This window comes from Rhinolophus sinicus, linkage group LG02 (assembly GCF_036562045.2).
Source record: "Rhinolophus sinicus isolate RSC01 linkage group LG02, ASM3656204v1, whole genome shotgun sequence".
Taxonomy (NCBI): domain Eukaryota; kingdom Metazoa; phylum Chordata; class Mammalia; order Chiroptera; family Rhinolophidae; genus Rhinolophus; species Rhinolophus sinicus.
The window spans coordinates 112406609-112426567 of record NC_133752.1 but is presented as its reverse complement, the minus strand read 5'-3'; the positions used below and the strand labels follow the sequence as shown (position 1 = coordinate 112426567).

At 47.9% G+C, this 19959-nt stretch overlaps 1 protein-coding gene across 1 annotated transcript in view; it reads right to left on the bottom strand.

The window, feature by feature from the left end:
- NINJ2 (ninjurin 2) overlaps positions 1 to 19959 on the bottom strand; it is an 84244-nt gene that overhangs the window by 1221 nt on the left and 63064 nt on the right. The window contains exon 2 of the mRNA XM_019711332.2: positions 329 to 557. Coding sequence (XP_019566891.2) covers positions 329 to 557 — 229 coding nt within the window. The remainder of the gene's footprint in view (positions 1 to 328; positions 558 to 19959) is intronic.

Genomic DNA, 19959 nt, shown 5'->3' with positions numbered 1-19959 from the left:
AGTGTGTGTGGCATCACGTGGTGTTAATAGACTCTGGGATTTGAGAACTTAACTGGGTCTTCTAGGAGTGGGGAGGTGTGCTCATGCAGAAGGCCATAGGAATTCTGCTACAAGTTAGTGAGGACTCATTCAGCAGGTATTACGGAGGGGCCACTTATGGGACACCAACAGGTAGGCCAGGGCAATTGTGGCCACCGTGTAGGCGTCACCTGGGTATTGGCAGCTGCGGAGGGCTAACACCGAGTTAGTGCGGTGGAGAAAGTTGGTGTGTGCATGTGCAGGCTAGCCCACTAGGGGGCACCGAAGCCAGCTGCAGGCCTGGGCTCACCAATGACCACCAGGAGGATTCCAATGACGACCTGCAGGAGTAGAGAGATGCTGATGAGCGTGACAAGGGTGGTGTAGTACTGCGAGGATGGCCCCTGCTCCAGCACCGCTTTCAGCCGCATGGCGTTGGACATGAAGAGAGCCACGTCCAGCATGCTCTCCGCCACGCTCTTCTTGGTGGCATAATGGTTCAGGTTGATGGGCTGACTCCTGGGGTTGGGGTTCGCAGGCTGTGAGGGAAAAAGCACAGGCTTACCTGGTAGGCTCTAGAAGGGAAGCAGTTGAGAGTTTTTAAAGCTCTCCCCTCACCAGGTGGGAAACCGAGGGCAGGTAAAACCCTTCTCAGTTTTGGCCTGAAAGAAACCTGCAATGATGTTATGTTGTAATTTACATTTCACAGGGTCATCCTTCCCTCACACCTTCACACAGCCAACTGAAGAAAGGGGGGAAGATTCTCAGCTGTACCTTCCTCATTTTGTTTGCTATTTCACCTGGGCCTGGCCTGGCCTGGCCTTGGGCCTCTCCACTTTCCTCTGAGAGGAAAGCATTTCAGAAGACAGTAGCAGGAGTGCTCAGGGTGCACAGCTTAGCAACTGGATCATGAGCTCAGTTTACATCACACTGAGCCTCTCAGCCAGGAGCACTGGCGCCTCAGCCGAGTTCAGGCACACTTGCGGGCTGTCAAACACAGGCCAAAATCAGAACACACATGTATACGCACAGCAATGCATACTAGTTTAAAGCTCTTAATTTTTGTTTTTTATTTTCTGGCTAGAATGTATTGACACATAATTTACATTTGATTCAATTTTGAAATATAAAACAGCAGGGTGTGGGGAAGAAGTGGCAGGTGCCATGTCTGGCTGCAAGTTTGCAAGAAGCCCCTGAAGAAACCCAAGAAGTGGCCAAGGAGATGGAAGAGGAAGATGAGGCATTCAAGCAGAAGCAAAAGGAGGAGCAGAAGAAACGAGGAACTAAAAGGGAAGGCCTCAGGGAAGGGTCCCCTGGCCATAGGTGGAATTAAGGAACCTGGCACAAAATGAGCTGTTCCTTGTATCTGGGGCAATTCCATTCCTGTTTTAACATCTGGATTTCTGCTGTACATCTGTTGCCACCTATGGCTAGAATGAAATATTGTCTTGGAACCTGTTGTACATTTAAGAATAAACTTTTGTAAAAATAATAATAATGATGATAATCATCCAAAAAGAAATATAAAACAAAGCTCTTACTCTCAAGAAGTCACTAACGCCAAAAGATGGAGTCACAATGCAGGGTATATGGTTTGGATCTCTGAGTTGGGCCAAGAAATTCAGACTGGGTGCTGCAGGCAATCTGTAGTTACTAGTGAGAACTTGGGTCCATTTTAGGGAGAGTAATTTAGGAGTGGTGCTTGGGATGGATTGGTCCAGGAGGGCCCCGAAGCAGGGAGACCTGTCCAAAGGTTATGGTATTGACTTAGGGTCAGGGTGACAAGAGTGATGGTGAGAATGGAGAAGAAGGAAGGCCTTTGAGAACTGTTACTGCCTGGGATAGGGAGGTGACCTCAGCAGATGACCACAACGGGATGTGTGCTGAGTAGGTGGATGGGTGGGTGGATAGGGCTCTGGTCTCAGGGCTCTGGATGCTGGGCTTGTTGGGCCAGCTGGCCTAGTTAGTGAGTGCCAGGGATGCAAAGGCCAATAACCCACAAAGACCCCAACGTGATAACCTGTGGTCCTAGCCATTTGGTAATGTCTTGTCCCAGGTTCAAAGGACATATTAGGTGAGAGTCTATGGAGCAACCCAGCTCTCTCCACAATTCAAAGTGCTTCTGCCCGGGGAGACGGCTTCCCTGATCCCACTTCCCCGATCCCACTTCCCCACTTGGCTTGCCCACTCCTCCTCTCCCTATCCCACCCTTCAGTTTGCCCAGTAGCTATTATACAACCTTTACACTTTCTCCTCCTTCCAAAGCAGCTCTCAGTTCAAGGTCTAATAAATTGTGAAGTTACTATAAAAACTTCAAGGGAGAGAAACTTTCTTCTGAAAATTTTCATATTTACAATGGACAAAACCTTAACTCCAAACCTCTAGTGGTGTGTTTTGAGCATAGACCAAATAGAGGGTGAGGGAATGGGTACTTGGGAGACACAGAGATGTCCCCAAGCCTCAACAGAAAATATTGCGATGTGTACGTTTTACCAGAGCGGACAGGCTTTTGTTGTTAAATTGATCTTAGAGCCTCATCTTTTCCTCTCTAGTTTAGGATCTTCTTTTATTTTGATTCTTGCCAATTCGGGATTGCTTCATAACTGAGGATGCTTTTTCAGAGTCAGGTATGGCGGTGGCGGGTGCTCTGCAGCGCGCCCCTCCCCCACCACCCAAGCTCCGGAAGGCACCAGTTCTCCAGAATGTCCACATGGTGGCGCGCGGAGTCCAAAGAAGTGACTTGGGCACGAGGGCTGCCCCGGTGGCACGATGGTATTGCTCCCCTGAGGAATCCACTGACAGGACAGGATTGGTATGAAACCTGGACCTCTTGGAGGCCCATGACAGGGGAGCTGGTTCACAAGTCTAGATAGGCCATCCTAAAACCCACCAAATGTGTGTCAAATGAGAGTTCGAGGATAAACCAATACTGAGATGGTGCCAGGCCGGTGGAGGGAGGAACCCCAGGGAGAGCAACCAGGGGGCGGGGCCTCCAGTACAACCTGCAGCATGAGGGATTGTGGTTAGAAGAGAGGACGTTGTGAGATCCTGGAAGAACTTTTGAAAGGGAGGGAAACGGTTTTCTTAATCCTTCTGGGCCAGTTTAGGTGCAGCCCTGCCCCGAGGCAGAGCTAGCTGAAGTGACTTGAGGGTCCTCCCTTATAGCCTGAAGATTCTATTGGATGAACCCCCAAGTCCCACAGGATGCCACCCTTTCCCCCCACAGCCCAGAGACTAGGAACAACCTAACGAGGGGACAGGAGAGGTAGGTAGGGGTGGCAGGTGGACTGGCACCGTGGGAGGCCCTCTATGCTGCCTCCAGAAGCTGGCCCTTTAAGGCCGAGCCCAGGCAGGCCGGGAACAAAGGCCCGGGAATGTGGGCTGGGCAGGCATGTGGAGCCACCCAGCGTGAGTCATTTATATTTCACGGGACTGAGAATCACTGGCTCCAGACCCAGCCCCCTCCCTGGGCTGACAGGCAGTGCCTGGCCTGCGCTAGCCTGTAGGGCCCTCTCTACCAGAGCTTGCTGGGGGTGGGCTGGAGGCATCCGCTTCCCTCAAACCCACCTGCCCTGCCCAAGCTCCTGGCCCCTTTCATCTGGTTCCTCAGAGCAGGGGTTGGGGGGCAGATCAGGACTCCTGGCTTTTGGGCCCATCTCTGCCTCTGGGCTTGGCACTTTGGGCCTCAGTTTCCACATCTACAAAACAGGACAATAACCCCCTCTCAGGAGGGGTGGGGGCTATGGAGAGACTGAATGAGACTTAGTTCCAATTCAAAAGGAAAGACAGAACTCCAAGCTCTTATTTTTACCCCAGCCTGAGATCTGTCTGTCAATGACCCTTTGTCTCAGTATTTTGTGTCTTATTCCATCCCACCCCATACAACCCCTCCACTTTTACTGGAGGACAGCAGGAGGCTGAACCAGAGACTCCAGCATCCCTATTTAAAATGCATACACCCCTGGGAAAGGCAACTCATTCAAATCCTGTCAACCAGGGACACTGAACTTTGATGGGGCATTTCGGTTGATATGAAGTTGCAGCAGGGGTGGGTGTAGGGGAGATAGGATTAGATCCAGAGTTCCGTTCTGGAGTGAGGTGGGGGTTCTAGCCAAAAAGAGGATATAGGTTTGGTGATGGGGGTAGGATGACTCAAGGGACACAACAGACCCCCTCCACTGGTTTCCCATTTTGCCACACTCCTGGGCCTGCTCCAGCACCATCATTTCCCTCCCAACCCTCGCCCTTCCCTTGGGTTCCAGCTCAGACTTCCCTGGTTAACAGGCTCTCCTGCCAAGTCCCAGCTCCCCAGGCTGGTGTGGATTCCAACCCTTGAAGTCATGGATTGCTCCATTGTTCTGCCAGACAATTCTTTATCGCTTAATCCTTGTTGGCCTATATTTTTGTTTCTTAACAAAACTTGTTGGATAGGAAAAGAATGCCTCTTTCAACAGGAAGGTAAACAAATTTTTACATTGTTTATTGACATTATGGTCAACGGAGACCACAAGCTCCAAAAGGTCCTTCTGCAATTCTTGGAAACAAGATTTCAAAGGGGTAACTGTCCTACCCTAAAAAAGGAATCCACATCTCAGAGTGTTTAGTACCTGGAGCTGGTGGCCAGCAGTGAGTGCCCTAGAGGTGCTCACGGAGGGAAGGAGCCAGCCTAGAGGGAGGGATTTATGGCAGCCGGAAGAACAGCACAGAAGTCACCCTGGACCCAGGTTCAAATCCTTGTTCTGCTACCAGCTACGTCTGAGCAAGCCTGGTCCCATCACGACGCTCCTTTTCCTATCTATGAGATAAGGGGGTTGGAATAAGTGATTTCTTGGGTCCCTTCCAACAAACAGTGAGGTAGGATTGGGGAAGCCTCTTCCTCTGGGTGGAGAATTCTCAGGGGCTGAGGACATTTCCCTGAGCGAGGCAGAGGTCAGGCAGCTGTGGAGCCAGGCCCAGGGGCAGATCCAGTTGAGTCACTTTGCCCCAGAGTAGGTGACCTTCCAATGAGTCATCCCTGTCAGCCCTTAGAAAAGCCATATGGCAGTCTCCATGTGTACCAGTTAAAAACTCAAGGCTGCAGACAAAATAAACTGAGAGGGGCCTATTGGCCCTTCTGTTGGTCTCAAAATTACTGACCATCCAGAAACGCCAGATCTCACCTGAAAAGGCGATGACGAGGTCTTTGGAAGGTTGGTTCCCTGTAAAGGGAAAGGGCGGATCCCAGCCCAGGAAGAGTGATTTGTTCAAATGTATGAATTTGGGCGATCTGCTATGCCAATTTGATTTTAATTAGGTGCCTGAGATCCCTACTATTCTTTCAGAATTAAGTTTGAAAAGGTGCTTGGGTCTGTCATACTGTGCACACACACAGTAGGCTCTAGGCTCTCAGTACACTGGGGATGATAGTGGTTCCCACTTACGGAGACACACATATCTTGTGTCTGGCACAGGGGTAAATGCGGGACACGGGCCATCTTACCTAGTCCTCACAACAGCCCCGTGAAGTTGGGGAGCACATGATAACCACAGCTGAACAAGCAGAGGCTTGGAGAGCCTAAGGAACTTGTCAAGGTCGGTCACACAGCACAGTTTTGATCCCAATTCTCTATGTGCCAGAGCCTATAATTTTAACCCCTACTCTGTTACATCCCAGAAGTTGAAGACATATTCCCTGCCTCCAAGGAGCATAGGATCTAAAGATAAAAGTCCAAAGATGAAAGAAGACAAATAGTTCCACAAGGGTACTTAAGTATTTACCCATACAAAGAGGCGGTATAACACCTCTGCCACAGTAGAACTCGCATCAGGTTTTCTTGAATTTGCAGTGGGGCCGTATCCTTGAGCCCCTGCACTGCTGTGGCAAAAATGTCACAAGACCCAGTCAAAAGGCTTGGGTTCAAACTGGTAAGAGGTAAGCTGGGAGGATACAGTTGAGATAAGAGATTTTTATCTGTGCCTTTTGAATTTTGAACCATGTGAATGTTTGAGCTATGCAAAACAAATAAATAAACACATATGTACCCCACAAAACCCCATGGTTAAAATAAAGAGGTTAAAATAGAGCAGAATTTACTTCATCTTACCCAGGCCTTAGTTTCTCTCTCTGTGAAATGGGAATAATATCTGCCCTGTTTAGCACAAAGGGCTGTTTAAAAGATTAGTGAGGTAATGTGGGTGAATGTGTTTTGAAAACTGTCAAGTATTAAAACAAATATGAGATGAGAGAGAACTCTCTCCCGTTTGGGATTATACTCCCACCTGTGGGCCTAGAGCCATTTTAAATAATATATTCTGACTCAGGGTCTGTCCCAGCTCAAATTTTGAAGGCACCATTTGTCTTCTTAGCAACCCCCATGGTCTTTGAAATGCCTCTCTACAAAGAAGGCACCCTCTCTTCTCCCCCCATAAGTCTCACCTTCAAGCTGCACAGGCCTCTCCCTCAGGGAGGAAATTCTCAGACAAGCCCCCCTACACTGGGTGTCCACACTCTCTGCTGTGACTGGGCAGTGCAGAGCCTCCCAGCTAGCCTGCACTCACCTCCCTAGCCTGGTATCCTTTTCCTCCCCGCACTGGGGAGGAGGCAGAGAGCTAACCCCCATGAAGGCTCCGCCTGGGCCATGGGCCAGGCACCCTGATGCTCAGCGACAAGGCCACACCGTTCCCTAAACACACCTCACTCTTTCCTCCAGGACTTAAGGCTTTTCTTCCCCATGCTGCCTTCCCCTCCGTCGCGCCTCCCCTACCACCGCCCCCCTCTAGACCCTGAACCTGCCTACACTCTGCAGGCCCTATGCAAAGACTGCCTGGGTCTGTGCTGGCTTGGGGCTTTGTTTACACCTCTCCAGATGGCCCCTCCTGTGTCTACTTTACTGCAGGGACTCCATCTTCCATCTTCCTGGGTCCCCACAGAGCCTAGCTCAGTGACTTGCCACATTCAATGCACAGTAAATGACTGACATTTTTATTTGAAAGAGTTACTTCGAAGAGATTTTTCAAAAAAGGGCAAAAGAAAGGGTCTTTAAGGGTGGCATTTCAGGCACAATGGTTTCTGAGTGAGGGGATTCGGGTTTGGACAATCTTTGCCTTTAAAATGAAATCCTTTACCCCAGGGTTAGCCCTTTCTCCCCTGGTATCCTGCCTCAGGGAATAAATAACTCAGGCTGGAAGCTGCCACTGGTCTTCAGGCCAAAATCTGTAAAGGCCCAGACCCTTGGGGCCTCTGTCTGGGGCAAGCCCTCTGACTTCCAGTGCCAAGAGCAGTGGATCTCACCCTCAAAAATCAACAGTCTTTAATTGTGTCTTTTGCGTGTTATTCCGGTAACAACACCCAACCGGCCCAGAAATCTCCTCTGAGCTCTGGGCGCAGTCTTGCCGCGAAGTTCCAGCCTTTGCCCCAGGCTGCAAACCCGGACTTTGTAGCTGCAGCGCTCACGGGGCACGTGGAAGAAGGGCTCCCGCCGGGAAAGTCTGCAGTGCCTGTTGTCATCCACCAGGGGCCGCCCCCAGGAAACAGCTCAATGGGCCCTGGGGTGAGCTCACCTCGCCAGGGGCCAGGAACCCAGGTGCTTGGATCTCTTTGTGAATCCGGGAGGTCGACAGTTTCTTTCTAATAAAAGGGGGCTATATAGAAACGGAAACTGAGTGTGCAAGGAGAGACGGGAAGGCTTAGGGGGTCGATCGGAAATCCATGGGGCCTGCTTGCTCTTCCTTAGGAGCATTTTCCACCTCCCCTGCAAGAGGTCACCGTGTCAGTGGCTTTCAGGACACACTGTCATCTCAGTTAGGGTCCAAAGTTAATCATGGATTTGCCACATAGACATTTCCAGAGAATTTTTTCGGCTCGGTCTCAATATGCACCTTAAACAAGAGTATTTTCCGATTTAGCACCTTGCTCCTGGGTACTTGTGCTCTAGGCCTCACTTTGGGGCTCCCAGCGGCACTCCCCAAGCCCACCCAGTCAATCTCTGCTCATTGCAATCCGACTCATCTTTCAAGGGCCAGCAAATTGAGCTAAAATTTAAACAATAATACCTAAATAACGATAACGCTGTATGCCAGGCACACCAGGGTGAAGTGTGTATTAATAGTCCCATTTTACAAGTGAAGACACTGAGGTTCAAAGAGATTATCTGCCAAAGTCACCAGATACCAAGGGATGGTCCCAGGGTCAAAATCCTAGAGTTACATTTTTTCTGCCATGTACCAGTGGTTCTCAGAATGTGGTCCCTGAAGAAGCAGCAGCAGCAACGGCACCGCCTGGGAACTTGTTAGAAATGCAAATTCTCAGGTTCCACCCGAGACCTGAATCAGAAACCATCTGTGTTTTAACAAGCCCTCCAGGTGGTTCTGATGCAAGCTCACGTTTGGGGACCATAGGTCTACACCGTGCTGTCAAGCTGCAGTGGTTGTCAGTGCTTGCTATCTTCTAAACTCCGTGCTAGACACTTTCCTATTGATTTTGTCATTGAATTGTTTTTAACAGCACCAGTTTTACAGGTGAGAAAATTGAGGCTCAGAACAATTAAGTAATTTTGGTCAGGATCACTCAGCTGTTAAGTGTTAGAGCTGGGATTTGAACCTAGGCAGGCTGTAGGGAGGCTGTGGAGCCTGCGTCCCTTTTTAAAATTTAAATATTTAAAGATTCCAGATCTTTTTCTTTTTTAAAATTCTTATTGGGGAATATTGGGAACAGTGTGTTTTTCCAGGAAACATCAGCTACATGTCAAGTCGTTGTTTTCAATCTAGTTGTGTGTGTGTGTGTGGGGGGGGTGGGGGGCGGGTTTCAGCTCACTGGCCTATGTGGGAATAGAACTGGCGACCTTGGTCTTACAAGCACTGTGCTCTAACCATTGAGCCAACGGCCTCCCAAAGGCAGCTCAGCTGGAGCCTGTGTCCTTAACCACTACCGTACAACCCTGGAAGCATCAGCTGTGTAAACCCCTTAAAGGTGGACACTATTCTAAAGTATGTATAGATAATCTATCTAGACCTTTCTAGAATAGTAGATGCTGAATAGTATTCTCTATCTGCGCCGGCAGCCAGCGTACTCCGGCAGCTGTGTCTCCCCAGTGCCCAGTGCTGGCCGGCTGCAGTTCATCATGGGCTGCTTACAAGGCTCTGATCCATTTATCCTTAGATCCTCCTCCTGGGCTTCACTCAGAAGCATTTACTGAGCCTTACTCGGTTTTGTGGAACCTTAGATTTTGTGGTGGAAGCTAAATCCAGATAGGAGACCCAAACACAGGTAAGTGAACATGACTTTCAGAACAATTCAGCATAACACAAAATATCATCATTCTACATGATGGTGTATATGAGTTTTGTATGTCCCTTCTAGATTATATGTTTCCAAAAGGCAAAAATTATTTCCTTGGAATTTCCAGGCTGTTAGAACACAAGAAATAAGAGCTGTGCCTATAATAATCTGGCTGTAGCCCAGGTGAGGAGACCTCATGAAATAGATCATATCTGACACTGGGATGAGAGAAAGGGAAGGTGGTGAATTTCCCACCCCACCCAGCCCTGCGGAGAGCCTGCCAGATTCCATCTCAGTTCATTTCAACAAACATGTTTTCAGCTGCTATCATGTGCTAGGCATCTAGGATACAGCAAAGATCCCTGCCTTCCCCATATCCCTGTTTTCCTAATCCCCTAAAATGACAAGGCTTAGCAGAGAATAAAGTGTATAAAGTGGGGAGCCAGGAGATAAAAAGGCCTTTTTACTCCCACCCTAGTAGATACACTTCACAGGAACAAGGACTTTATCTGTCTTGTTCAGTGCTATATCCCAGAGCCTGGCACCCAGACTGGCATGCTAAATGAATGAATGATGCGTTTGTAGTCACACCCCCTGTACTCATTCAGAAGGGGCTTAAGAGGCAGAAGCATGGCGAGCTGTGCTCCATGGACCTTTTACAGGAAGCCCTCTTACATGGGGGTGTCAGTAAATGGCTGTCTCACATGGGCACGTGGGCTCCTGACTCCCCTCAGTACGTCAGCACACCTTTAGTGTGTGTGTGTGTGTGTGTGTGTGTGTGTGTGTGTGTGTGTGCCTATTGTCCTTGTGGGCAGCAGTGTCTGGGTCCTGGCATAGACGAGACAGGCTGCAGAGGAGGAAGAGATACTGTTGCACTCATTGGAAGAAACCCAGCTGCAGCTCCAGGGGCAGGTGAAATCAGGATAGAGTGGAGTCCCTAGATCAAAGCCAGGGGTAAACATCGTTCAAGGGCTAGCCAGCCCTGGGGCAGATGTCACTCCTGCTGGCTTTAGCCAATCCAAAGAGGCCTGGGCCCAGAAGCAGCCTGCCGGGACTGTACTGCCCTAGGAGTCCCCGCTCCCCCTCCCAGCCCAGCAGATCTGACCTGGGTCTCACACTATCTCTCCCTTCTTTCCTCAGGATTTGAAAGGTCTGGGGAAGTGCAAAATCACACATTCTCCCAGCCTCGACTCCTGCACTCTGAGCAGCTCGGATGTCATGGGCCGGGGTCTGGGGAAAATGAAGGCTGAGTGAATGGATGGCATTGTGCTTGGCGTCCAGGGGTCTGAACTGAGCCTGGCTGCCATTTCTTCTTTTGGTGTCTCCTGCAGGTCACGCAGCCTCGGTGCTTCTCAGCTTCCTCTTTTGTGAAATGAGAGGATACCACCCCTCCTCCCTCATTGTGAGGAGCTGGTATATGGTCTAGTCTATACACATGAAGGGATGAACAATTACCAAAGCCTCAGCAAAAATGCTGTGTAAGTCCCAGGCTAGTTTTAGCCCAAACCCCAAGGCACTCTGTAGAACTAGATCTGCCGTGGATGTTGAACATATTAAACACCCCTAGCTCCAGGATTCTTCCACGTTTACAGCCTCTCTTTTAATAACCACATTTGTTCAGTATGTACCCTGGGCCAGGCACCCTTCTGTTTTCAGGCATTGTCTCACTTCTCATAGAAGATTAAGTAACTCGCCTGAGGTCACACTGCTGGAGCTAGGGGAGTCAGGATTTGAACCCAGGTCTGTCAGAGGCCACAGCTCAAACTCTTAACCGCAGTGCTATTCCGCAAACCTGTTTCCTGGAAGGTGAGAGCCCTGAGGAAATCTGTCCTCTTGCCTAACACAGTATCTAAATAGCAGTGTGTGCTCAAGAAGGAAAGGAGGAAAGAAAGGCAGGCAGCCTAGTCTTGCCCTCAGCCGCTGGTCCAGACCTAGACTGGAAACACCCTTTCTATAGCCCGGGGCAGTGCCACAGGGCAACAAAGCACGTGTTGGTCATTGCTGTGCCCTTACTGCCTTTCTAAAAATACAAAGAGCATGAACCCTCCCAGGCCACCAAACAGATATCCAGTTGCTCTCTGGGGTCAGCCCCGTACAGTCCGATCTTGCCACCTGGCACCTGTTCCCTCCGGGCCTCCTGCCTGACAGCTGCCCTTCATCCCTGTCAGCGCCTAATGCAAGGCAAAGGCCAGCCCTGCACAGGTGGGAACTCCTGAGCCTCCAGGTCCGGCCCACCCCAGTCCGGCGTCACCCAAGTGAACTGTGGCACACCAGGACAGAGCGGAGGTCTTTGCCCCAAGCCCAGCCAGAACAAACACTTTTTGCTGGGCTCCATTCTTGTAGCCATAAAATGGAGGCATCAATCTTTCCGGGCCCTTTTGGAGTTGGAGCAGCAGCCTGATCCGGGACTACGGTCGCTGGCCTCAGAGTCAGGCCTCTGGGAGCCAGTTCCAGCACTGCCCCCAGCAGCTGCTTGGCCTGGCACTTCTGTTAGCTACTTAGTCATGGGGAGAATACGATTCCAAAACAGTGATAGTATTATCCTATTTTTAAAGAGATTTCTGTTTATATGCGTAGATAAATCTAATATGATACGGACTAAAATATTAACACTGTCATCAGTCGGTACTAAGATCTGAAGTATTCTTTCCCTTTTCACTTTCTCTGTATTTTCTAATTTTCCCTCAATGAACATAAGGTAAAAGAAAGAATGTTAAAACAACCCAACTACATAATTGGTACGTAAGTATTTGTCTTGACTTACAGCACAGTTTGAGAATAATGCTTATGCAAGTGGCTTGCAAGCTTTAAAGTGCTCTGCAAGTGTCAGGGGTTCTTACTATAACTTCCCCTGAGGGCATTTTGGACCCACAGAGACAGGCAGGAGTTTCCTTCCGGTTCCACACCAGGAAACCCTGTAGTTCAGAAGCACCACTCTGGACCTCTGCTGTTCTACCCTCACTGTGTAGGAAGAGGAGAGAAGGAGCGTCCAGGCGACGCCACGGCTGAGGCAGGGCGTGGCCATCTGGTGTAATGACCTGGCCTGCTCTGTGGATGAATCAGCAACATTAACTGAGTACCCGCTCTATGAGCTCTGTATTCTGTTCTGAGAAGATAGGTCTGTTTGCTTTCCAGTCAGTCAACAAACATTTATTGAACATCAATCTGTTTTGGGCAAGTCAGAGCACAGAGGGCATGGCACAGAGATGAAAATTTTGACAGGCAGTTTGTGAAGAATTATAGGAAGGGACGGGTGCCATAGGAGATACAAATGAAGTGGGAAAGCAGGAGGGCATCCATCTGGGGAGCTTAGTGGAGACCTTGTGGGCGTCAGTGCCATCTCATCTGGATCTTGAAGGACAAGAAGAATTCCTCAGAATGTTCTTCCTCTGGTAAGCAGTGGCCCTGCCTTGGGAGGCAACACCCTACTGGGAGAGACCAGTATAATAAATACACTGGTAAAAGTTTTCCAAATGGGTATGAATGTAACCCACAGTAATTTGCAGGGCCCAGTACAAAATAAACACGTGGGGCCCCTAGTTCAAAATTATTGAAAATTTCTATGGCAACAGCAGAGCATTAAAGCAAGTGGGGACCCCTGTCAGTGCGGGGCCCTCCTGAGTGGGCCTTGTGAAGCCAGCCCAGGGTGCTGTAAGTGCAGGAGACGAGTATTCGGATTGCTTGTTGCCAGGACGACCACAGGCCTTGGGAAACCCAATGGCTGCTTCACTGTTTGCATCTTTGGTCAAGGTTGGCTTCTAGAGGTAAGATAACCTAGCTGGACCTGGCTCTCTATTCCCTTTTGTGACCAGTGGGGTGCTCTGCCTCTCAAATAATGGGCCCAAAACACCAGAGACTATTGGCTCCTTTCCCAAGGGCCAGGATTGGGGAGCAGCAAAGAACACAAAACTCAGACGCCTTCAGTGGCGGAAGTGGTGGGAAATGCTTCTCACTGGGAAGTGGTGGCCCCACTGAAAGGCATTCGACTTCAAACCGTGCACACTTCCGTCTGCCAACAGGGCATCAGTTTCTGCCCTGTGGCCAACCCTCTCACTTTAGACATGGGGAAACTGAGAACCAAAGAGGGCAAGGGACCTGTCCAAGGTCACACAACAAGCCAGTGCTGAAATAAGAACACAAGTCTCCATAACTTCCATTAAGCGCCCTTTCCCTAAGAGCCAGATGCCTTTCGGTGCCCACTGCACTGCACTGTAAGGCCCAGGGTATGGGGCTGCCCTCTACAGTGAGACTGCCTGGAGGACTCTGTTCACTGAGCTTTAGTGGTGTGGAGAGGAGTGGAGGTCTGGGTAGAAGATGCACACCCTCCGTCCTCTGAGCCTTTAACCCTTATTCATGAGCAGATGGCAGAATTGCCAGGGACCAAGAAGGGCCCATGCTAATGTCCAGGAAAAATGAGGCCAGAGGGACACCGTACATGCCAGGGGCAATTTCTAATTCTGCTACTAACAACCCGTCAGGGGAGTAGGCTCAGGAGTCCAGTCTGAGGAGAAGGGTGGGGCTGTGAACGCTGAGGTCTGGGTCCAGCAGGTAGCTGCCCCCTCTGCAGGAAGCCGGCTCAGGAGCCCCAAGCAGTGTGGGCAGGCTGAACCCACAGTGAAGCCCTTTAGGCAGGAGCAACCCCAGTTATCAGTCAGCAGCACAGAGTGCCCTGAGGGTGTCACATCTTTCTGTTGCACAGGACAGAATGTTTGCACATGTGTAATCTTCGGGAATTTGCACAGCCGCCTAAGGACATAGCTGCACATTACAGATAAGCAAAGTGAGCCCAGGAGTAAAGTCACTTTTTTAAGGCTACCTGACGAGCTGCATTATAGAACTGAGATGAGAAGTCTTAGTCCAATGCTCTGTGATCTGGCCTGCCTCTCTCCATCTCACCACCTCTTTCCAACACTACGGCCTGTCCTGCCTACCTCTGTGCCTCTGTGTAGAGGTAGCGAGTGGGTCTGATCATTGTAGGCAGGTACATATTTGTAGAGTAGTGACTGAACATCCTGTCCCACTGTTTGGAATGTCCTCTCCATTCGCCCAGTAAGCTCTTCCTTCCTTCCATCAAGGATGTTATTTTCACCTTGAGGCCTTTGATGACACCTTCCATCTGGTGACTAGTCTGTTGTCTCATCAGACTGTGAACTCCTTCAGGGTAGGAATCTTGGCATGAGGCCGGTACTTCCTGACAAGTAGAACTTGTTTCATTTATGAAGGGAGGGATGACTTGCCCAGGCCCACTCTTTAGATGTGAACCTACAGCTGTCACAATCCGTTTCCCAAACCAGGGTGCCACAAAGGCAACCTGACTTAGTCCTTGCACACGACATAAACACAGGTAGGTCTTCACCTAAAAAAATCCCAGTATGAGAAAAGCCACATTAATTTACAGGACAGCAAAATGGGGGGTGGAGGGTACCCATACTGCAGATAGAGTCCCCATGGACTCCTCCAAACAGCACCCTTGGCGCATATTTTTCTAATCTTAGAGGGAGGAAAGCCTTTATAAGCATGATATGAAATCCTGAAGCCATCAAGGATCAATACATTTCACTGCATGGGAAGTACAACTATTTGAGTGCATGATGATGGTCATGATGATAATGGCATATACCCCTATGCACCTATCTCATGCCAAGTACTGTGCCAGACACTTCATATACATGAACTATTTCATTCTCATAACAAGCCCCTGAGTTAAGTGCTGTTCTTATTCCTCAGTTTACAGGTGGGGAACTCAGACAGTGAGTGAGAGACAAAACCAGGATTATCAAATTGTCTGCCGTCAGATTCTGTGCTCTAGCCATTCCCTACACCACACGGACCATAAAATGTCAGAAGACAAAGACTGATGAGGAAAGAATTGCAACTCATAGGACAAAGGACTGATTTCCTTGATATACGTAGAGGTCTTTAAAGTGAGCCCAGTAGGAAAATAGAGATTATGAAGAAACAAGCCACTGAAGAAGCATCATATGGTTACAGTGTGTGTGTGTGTGTGTGTGTGTGTGTGTGTGTGTGTGTCTTATTAGGTTGGCAAAGATTTAATTGACTCAATGTTGGTGAAGATGTGAAAAAACAAGCACTTTCACACACTTGATGGGAATATAAATTACTACCAAATGTACTCAAATTGCTACAATCTTTTCTGAAGGACAATTTGACAATTATCTATTAAAATTTAAAATGTCCTTATTGATTTACCTAATAGGTTCACTTCTGGGAGTTTTTCCCACAGAAAATGCTCATCGAAGTGCATTTTATTTACACAATGAAATACTATATATGTCTTTAAAAAGCATGAGGTAAATACATATGTATAAATATGGAAAGATATATAAAATGTATTTAGTGGAGAAAATGTTATTACAATATGATCCTATATTGTTAAAAGGTAAGCAAAATATTCAGAGTACCTATTTTATATTTCTATGCATAGTATAAGCATAGGGAAAAATATAGAAGCATTTACATCACAATAAGGATTTTCCCTTTTAAGTTATATAATTTCCCCATGTGAATTTTTGACAATTAACCCATCATCCTCTTATCAGGAAAAGCATAATAAAGATAAAATTAAACATTCGATAAATAAATAGAGAGCAAAACAACACCTTCCCCTTTTTATTCATTTATTCTGCAGGCATGTTCTAGGAGTACCTGCTGTCCCAGGCACTTATGCTGAGTAAACACAGCTCCTGCCCTCATGGAACATCTCTAACGGGGGAAACAGATGGCAAATGTAGTGGGAGCCATCGGGTGTGGAAGCTGCTGGGAAGAAGTGTGGTGTGGGCTCAGTTCTCCTGGGCTGGAGAAGGGGCCGCTGGTGCAGAACCTTGAAAGAGGAGCACATAAGGTGGCGGCAATCTCAGAGGGGTGCAGTGGTCTTAACACTCAGGACTGAAGCGGTCCTTGGATATGGATGGAAGGGAGAAGGTGGAGATGAGGCTGGAGAGGTGTGGGGCTGAGACAGACCAGGTGGTCTGGTAAGGGACTAGACTTTATCATGAGAGCTGTGGGGAGTAGTCAGAAGGTTTGCCTCAACGACTGACATCCTTACAGCAGCATTTTAGAAGGATCACTACTGAGGCAGAACAAAAGATGCACTGGAGCATAGAGAGTCAGGAGTCCAGGGGAGACACAATGGGTCTGACGCACAGCAGGGGCAGTGGGTATGGAATGGGGCTGCCCAAAGACAGGCTGAGAAAGTAGCCCGTCAGGACTTGGTGCATGAGTGGATATTGAAGGTGTGGGAAAGGGAGGCGTAAGGATGACACCTTGGGTTTCGGCTTGGGTGGCAACCCCTGTGCACTCAGAGCCTGGAATCTTGCCCTCAGCCTTGCAACCCCAATAGGATTCAATTTATGAGCAACTTTCCAGGAACGTGGCTCTTGTGTAAAGTGAGGGGCACTTTGGCAATCTTCAGCACATGTCTATTAGCCTGACAATGGTCTTCTGGGGCCACTGTGCCAGGGCCTTTGAAGACTGTCAGGGACGAGAGTCCGCTCTGACTGAGGCTCACGGGTGAGCACAACCTGGAACGATACCACCTCCAAGCAGGTGGTGGGCAGTGCACTGTGATCAAGACTCCAGGGGGATGGGACATCATAGTGAGTGATGCTCTTTTCAAAACGGTGAGGTCACCTCCAGGTTCCCTGACTCCTGTCTCTGGATGTCAGAGTCATTAGGCCCCTCACCTTCCCAGGGTTTTGTGAAACAGCAGCGAAGGCAATTTCAGGTCCTCAGGCTGTTGGGGCCCAGCCCTTAGCAAGGCTCAAGTGGCACTGCATGGAGCATCACCCCTTGCCTCCTGCTTGCGGACAGCTTTCTGCTGGGACAGAAATAGCCTGTCGCTCTCACAGTGCCCAGCCCTGCGCACGTCAACGGCCTGGGCTTGCTGGCTCTCTTGACGCAAGGTCATTTTTTCTCTCAGTCATCACTGCTAAGAACCCCCTGGCCAGGACTGAATGCTGACTCATCTGTAACCTTGGTCAGAGTATTGGGGACAATTCTGATGGCAGAAGCCTTTGGGAGGGCAACGCTATGGTATCAGAGCTCCATAGAGGTGGTCTTAAAACCAGAGGCCTCTTGGCTGAGCCCTGGGTCCCTGGAGGGATGGTGTCTGCTGTGGACAGACATCACGGAGGGAGCAGTTGGGCGTCACCATGCTGGCTTCTTTCCCCAGGTCCCTTGGCTCATCTTCTCTTATTGTGCAGCTGGGCTGGGGGTGCTGCCAGGCTTTCTGGGAACTGCCTCTGAAGGCCGTGGGTTTTGTATTTGTTTTAAATTAAATTTTATTGGGGTGATAATTGTTAGTAAAGTTACATAGGTTTCAAGTGTACAATTCTGTGATACATCATCTATCATCACATTATGTGTTCACCACTCAGAGTCAGTTCTTCCATCACTATATAAGGCCATGGACTTTTGTCCTGAGGTATTTCTCAGGGATAAGAGGGCAGAGTCTGGGCCTCATTTGCACATGGAAGCCTTCTGAAAGAGTGAAATGGCTAGTGAACAGGTGTAGTATGTGAAGTAACTTGTCATTTTCAAAAAAGAGAACCCCTATTTTTACCAAGTTGTCTCTTTGCCCCTCCTGCTCTGCTCATCCCTCCCGCTGTTCCTTAAAGCTAACGGCCAGCTACAGCCAAACACGTATCTTGTTTACACTCCTGGTGGACTTTCCATTAATCCATAATGGATAAAAATATAAACTGAGTCAGAATGGGGTCAAATTGGGCATTCCCACTTGCTAGCTAGGTGACCTTCGACAAGCTGGTTTCTCTGGGCCTTAGTTTCCTCAAGAGCAAGTGGTAATTGATGAGAGGCCCTACCTCACTGGTTGCTGTGAGGATGAAAGGAGGTAATACATGTAAAATACTACAGTGCCTGCTAACAAATACAAGGTTACTACCATTGCTGGACATTTTCAGAGCTGAGTTTTTAATGCCTTATCCCCATTTGCAGAAACTCTATTTTGTTAATCTTTCACGTTTGTTTTGATAATCTCTGTTCCTTCTTCATCCTCTCGATCTTCTATTTTATTTCTTTAAGGATATTATAATCCTAAGTCTTTTTTTTTAATTAAAGTTTATTGGGGTGACAATTGTTAGTAAAGTTATATAGATTTCAGGTGTACGATTCTGTATTACATCATCTACAAATCCCATTGTGTGTTCACCACCCAGAGTCAGTTTTTCTTCCATCACCATATGTTTGATCCCCTTTACCCTCATCTACCATCCTCCTACCCCCTTACCCTCTGGTAACCACTAAACTATTGTCTGTGTCTAGGAGTTTTTGTTTGTCATTTGTTTGTCTTGTTCTTTTGTTGTTTTTGGTTTATATGCCACATATCAGTGAAATCACATGGTTCTCTGCTTTTTCTGTCTGACTTATTTCGCTCAGCATTATAATCTCAAGATCCATCCATGTTGTCACAAATGTTCCTATATCATCTTTTCTTACCACCGAATAGTATTCCATTGTGTATATATACCACAACTTCTTTATCCATTCATCTATCGAAGGACATTTTGGTTGTTTCCATGTCTTGGCCACCGTAAATAAAACTGCAATGAACATTGGAGCACACGTGTTTTCAGATGTTTTAGGTAGATACCCAGGAGAGGGATTGCTGGGTCATACGGTAATTCTATTCGTAATTTTTTGAGGAACCTCCACTCTGCCTTCCATAGTGGCTGCACCAGCCTGCATTCCCACCAACAGTGTATGAGGGTTCCTTTTTCCCACAGCCTCTCCAACACTTGTTACTATTTGTCTTGTTGATGACAGACATTCTGACTGGGGTGAGGTGATATCTCATTGTGGTTTTTATTTGCATTTCTCTGATGATTAGTGATGCTGAGCATTTTTTCACATGTCTATTTGCCATTTGTATGTCCTCTTTGGAGAAATGTCTCTTCATGTCCTCTGCCCATTTTTCAATTGGGTTGTTTGTTTTTTTGTTGTTGAGTTGCATGAGTTCCTTGTATATTTTGGATATTAGCCCCTTATCAGAGGCACTGTTTGCAAAAATCTTGTCCCGTTCGGTTGGTTGCCTCTTTATTCTGTTGATGGTTTCTTTTGCTGTGCAGAATCTTTTAAGTTTTATATAGTCCCATTCATTTATTTTAGCTTTTACTTCCCTTGCCTTTGGAGTCAAATTCATAAAACGTTCTTTGAACCCAAGATCCATAAGTTTAGTACCTATGTTTTCTTCTATGCAGTTTATTGCTTCAGGTCTTATGCTTAAGTCTTTGATCCATTTTGAATTAATTTTGGTACATGGTGACAGATAGCAGTCCAGTTTCATTCTTTTGCACGTGGCTTTCCAATTATCCCAGCACCATTTATTGAAGAGGCTGTCTTTTCTCCATTGTATGTTTTTTGCTTCTTTGTCAAAAGTTATCTGTTCATATTTATGTGGTTTTATTTCTGAGTTCTCAATTCTATTCCATTGGTCTATGTGTCTGTTTTTCTGCCAATACCATGCTGTTTTGATTATTGTAGCCCTGTAGTATAAACTAAAGTCAGGGAGTGCGATACCTTCAGTATTGTTCTTTTTTCCTTAAGATTGCTTTGGCTATTCGGGGTCTTTTGTGGTTCCAAACAAATCTAATGATTTTTGTTCTATTTCTTTAAAAAATGCCATTGGAATTTTGATGGGGATTGCATTA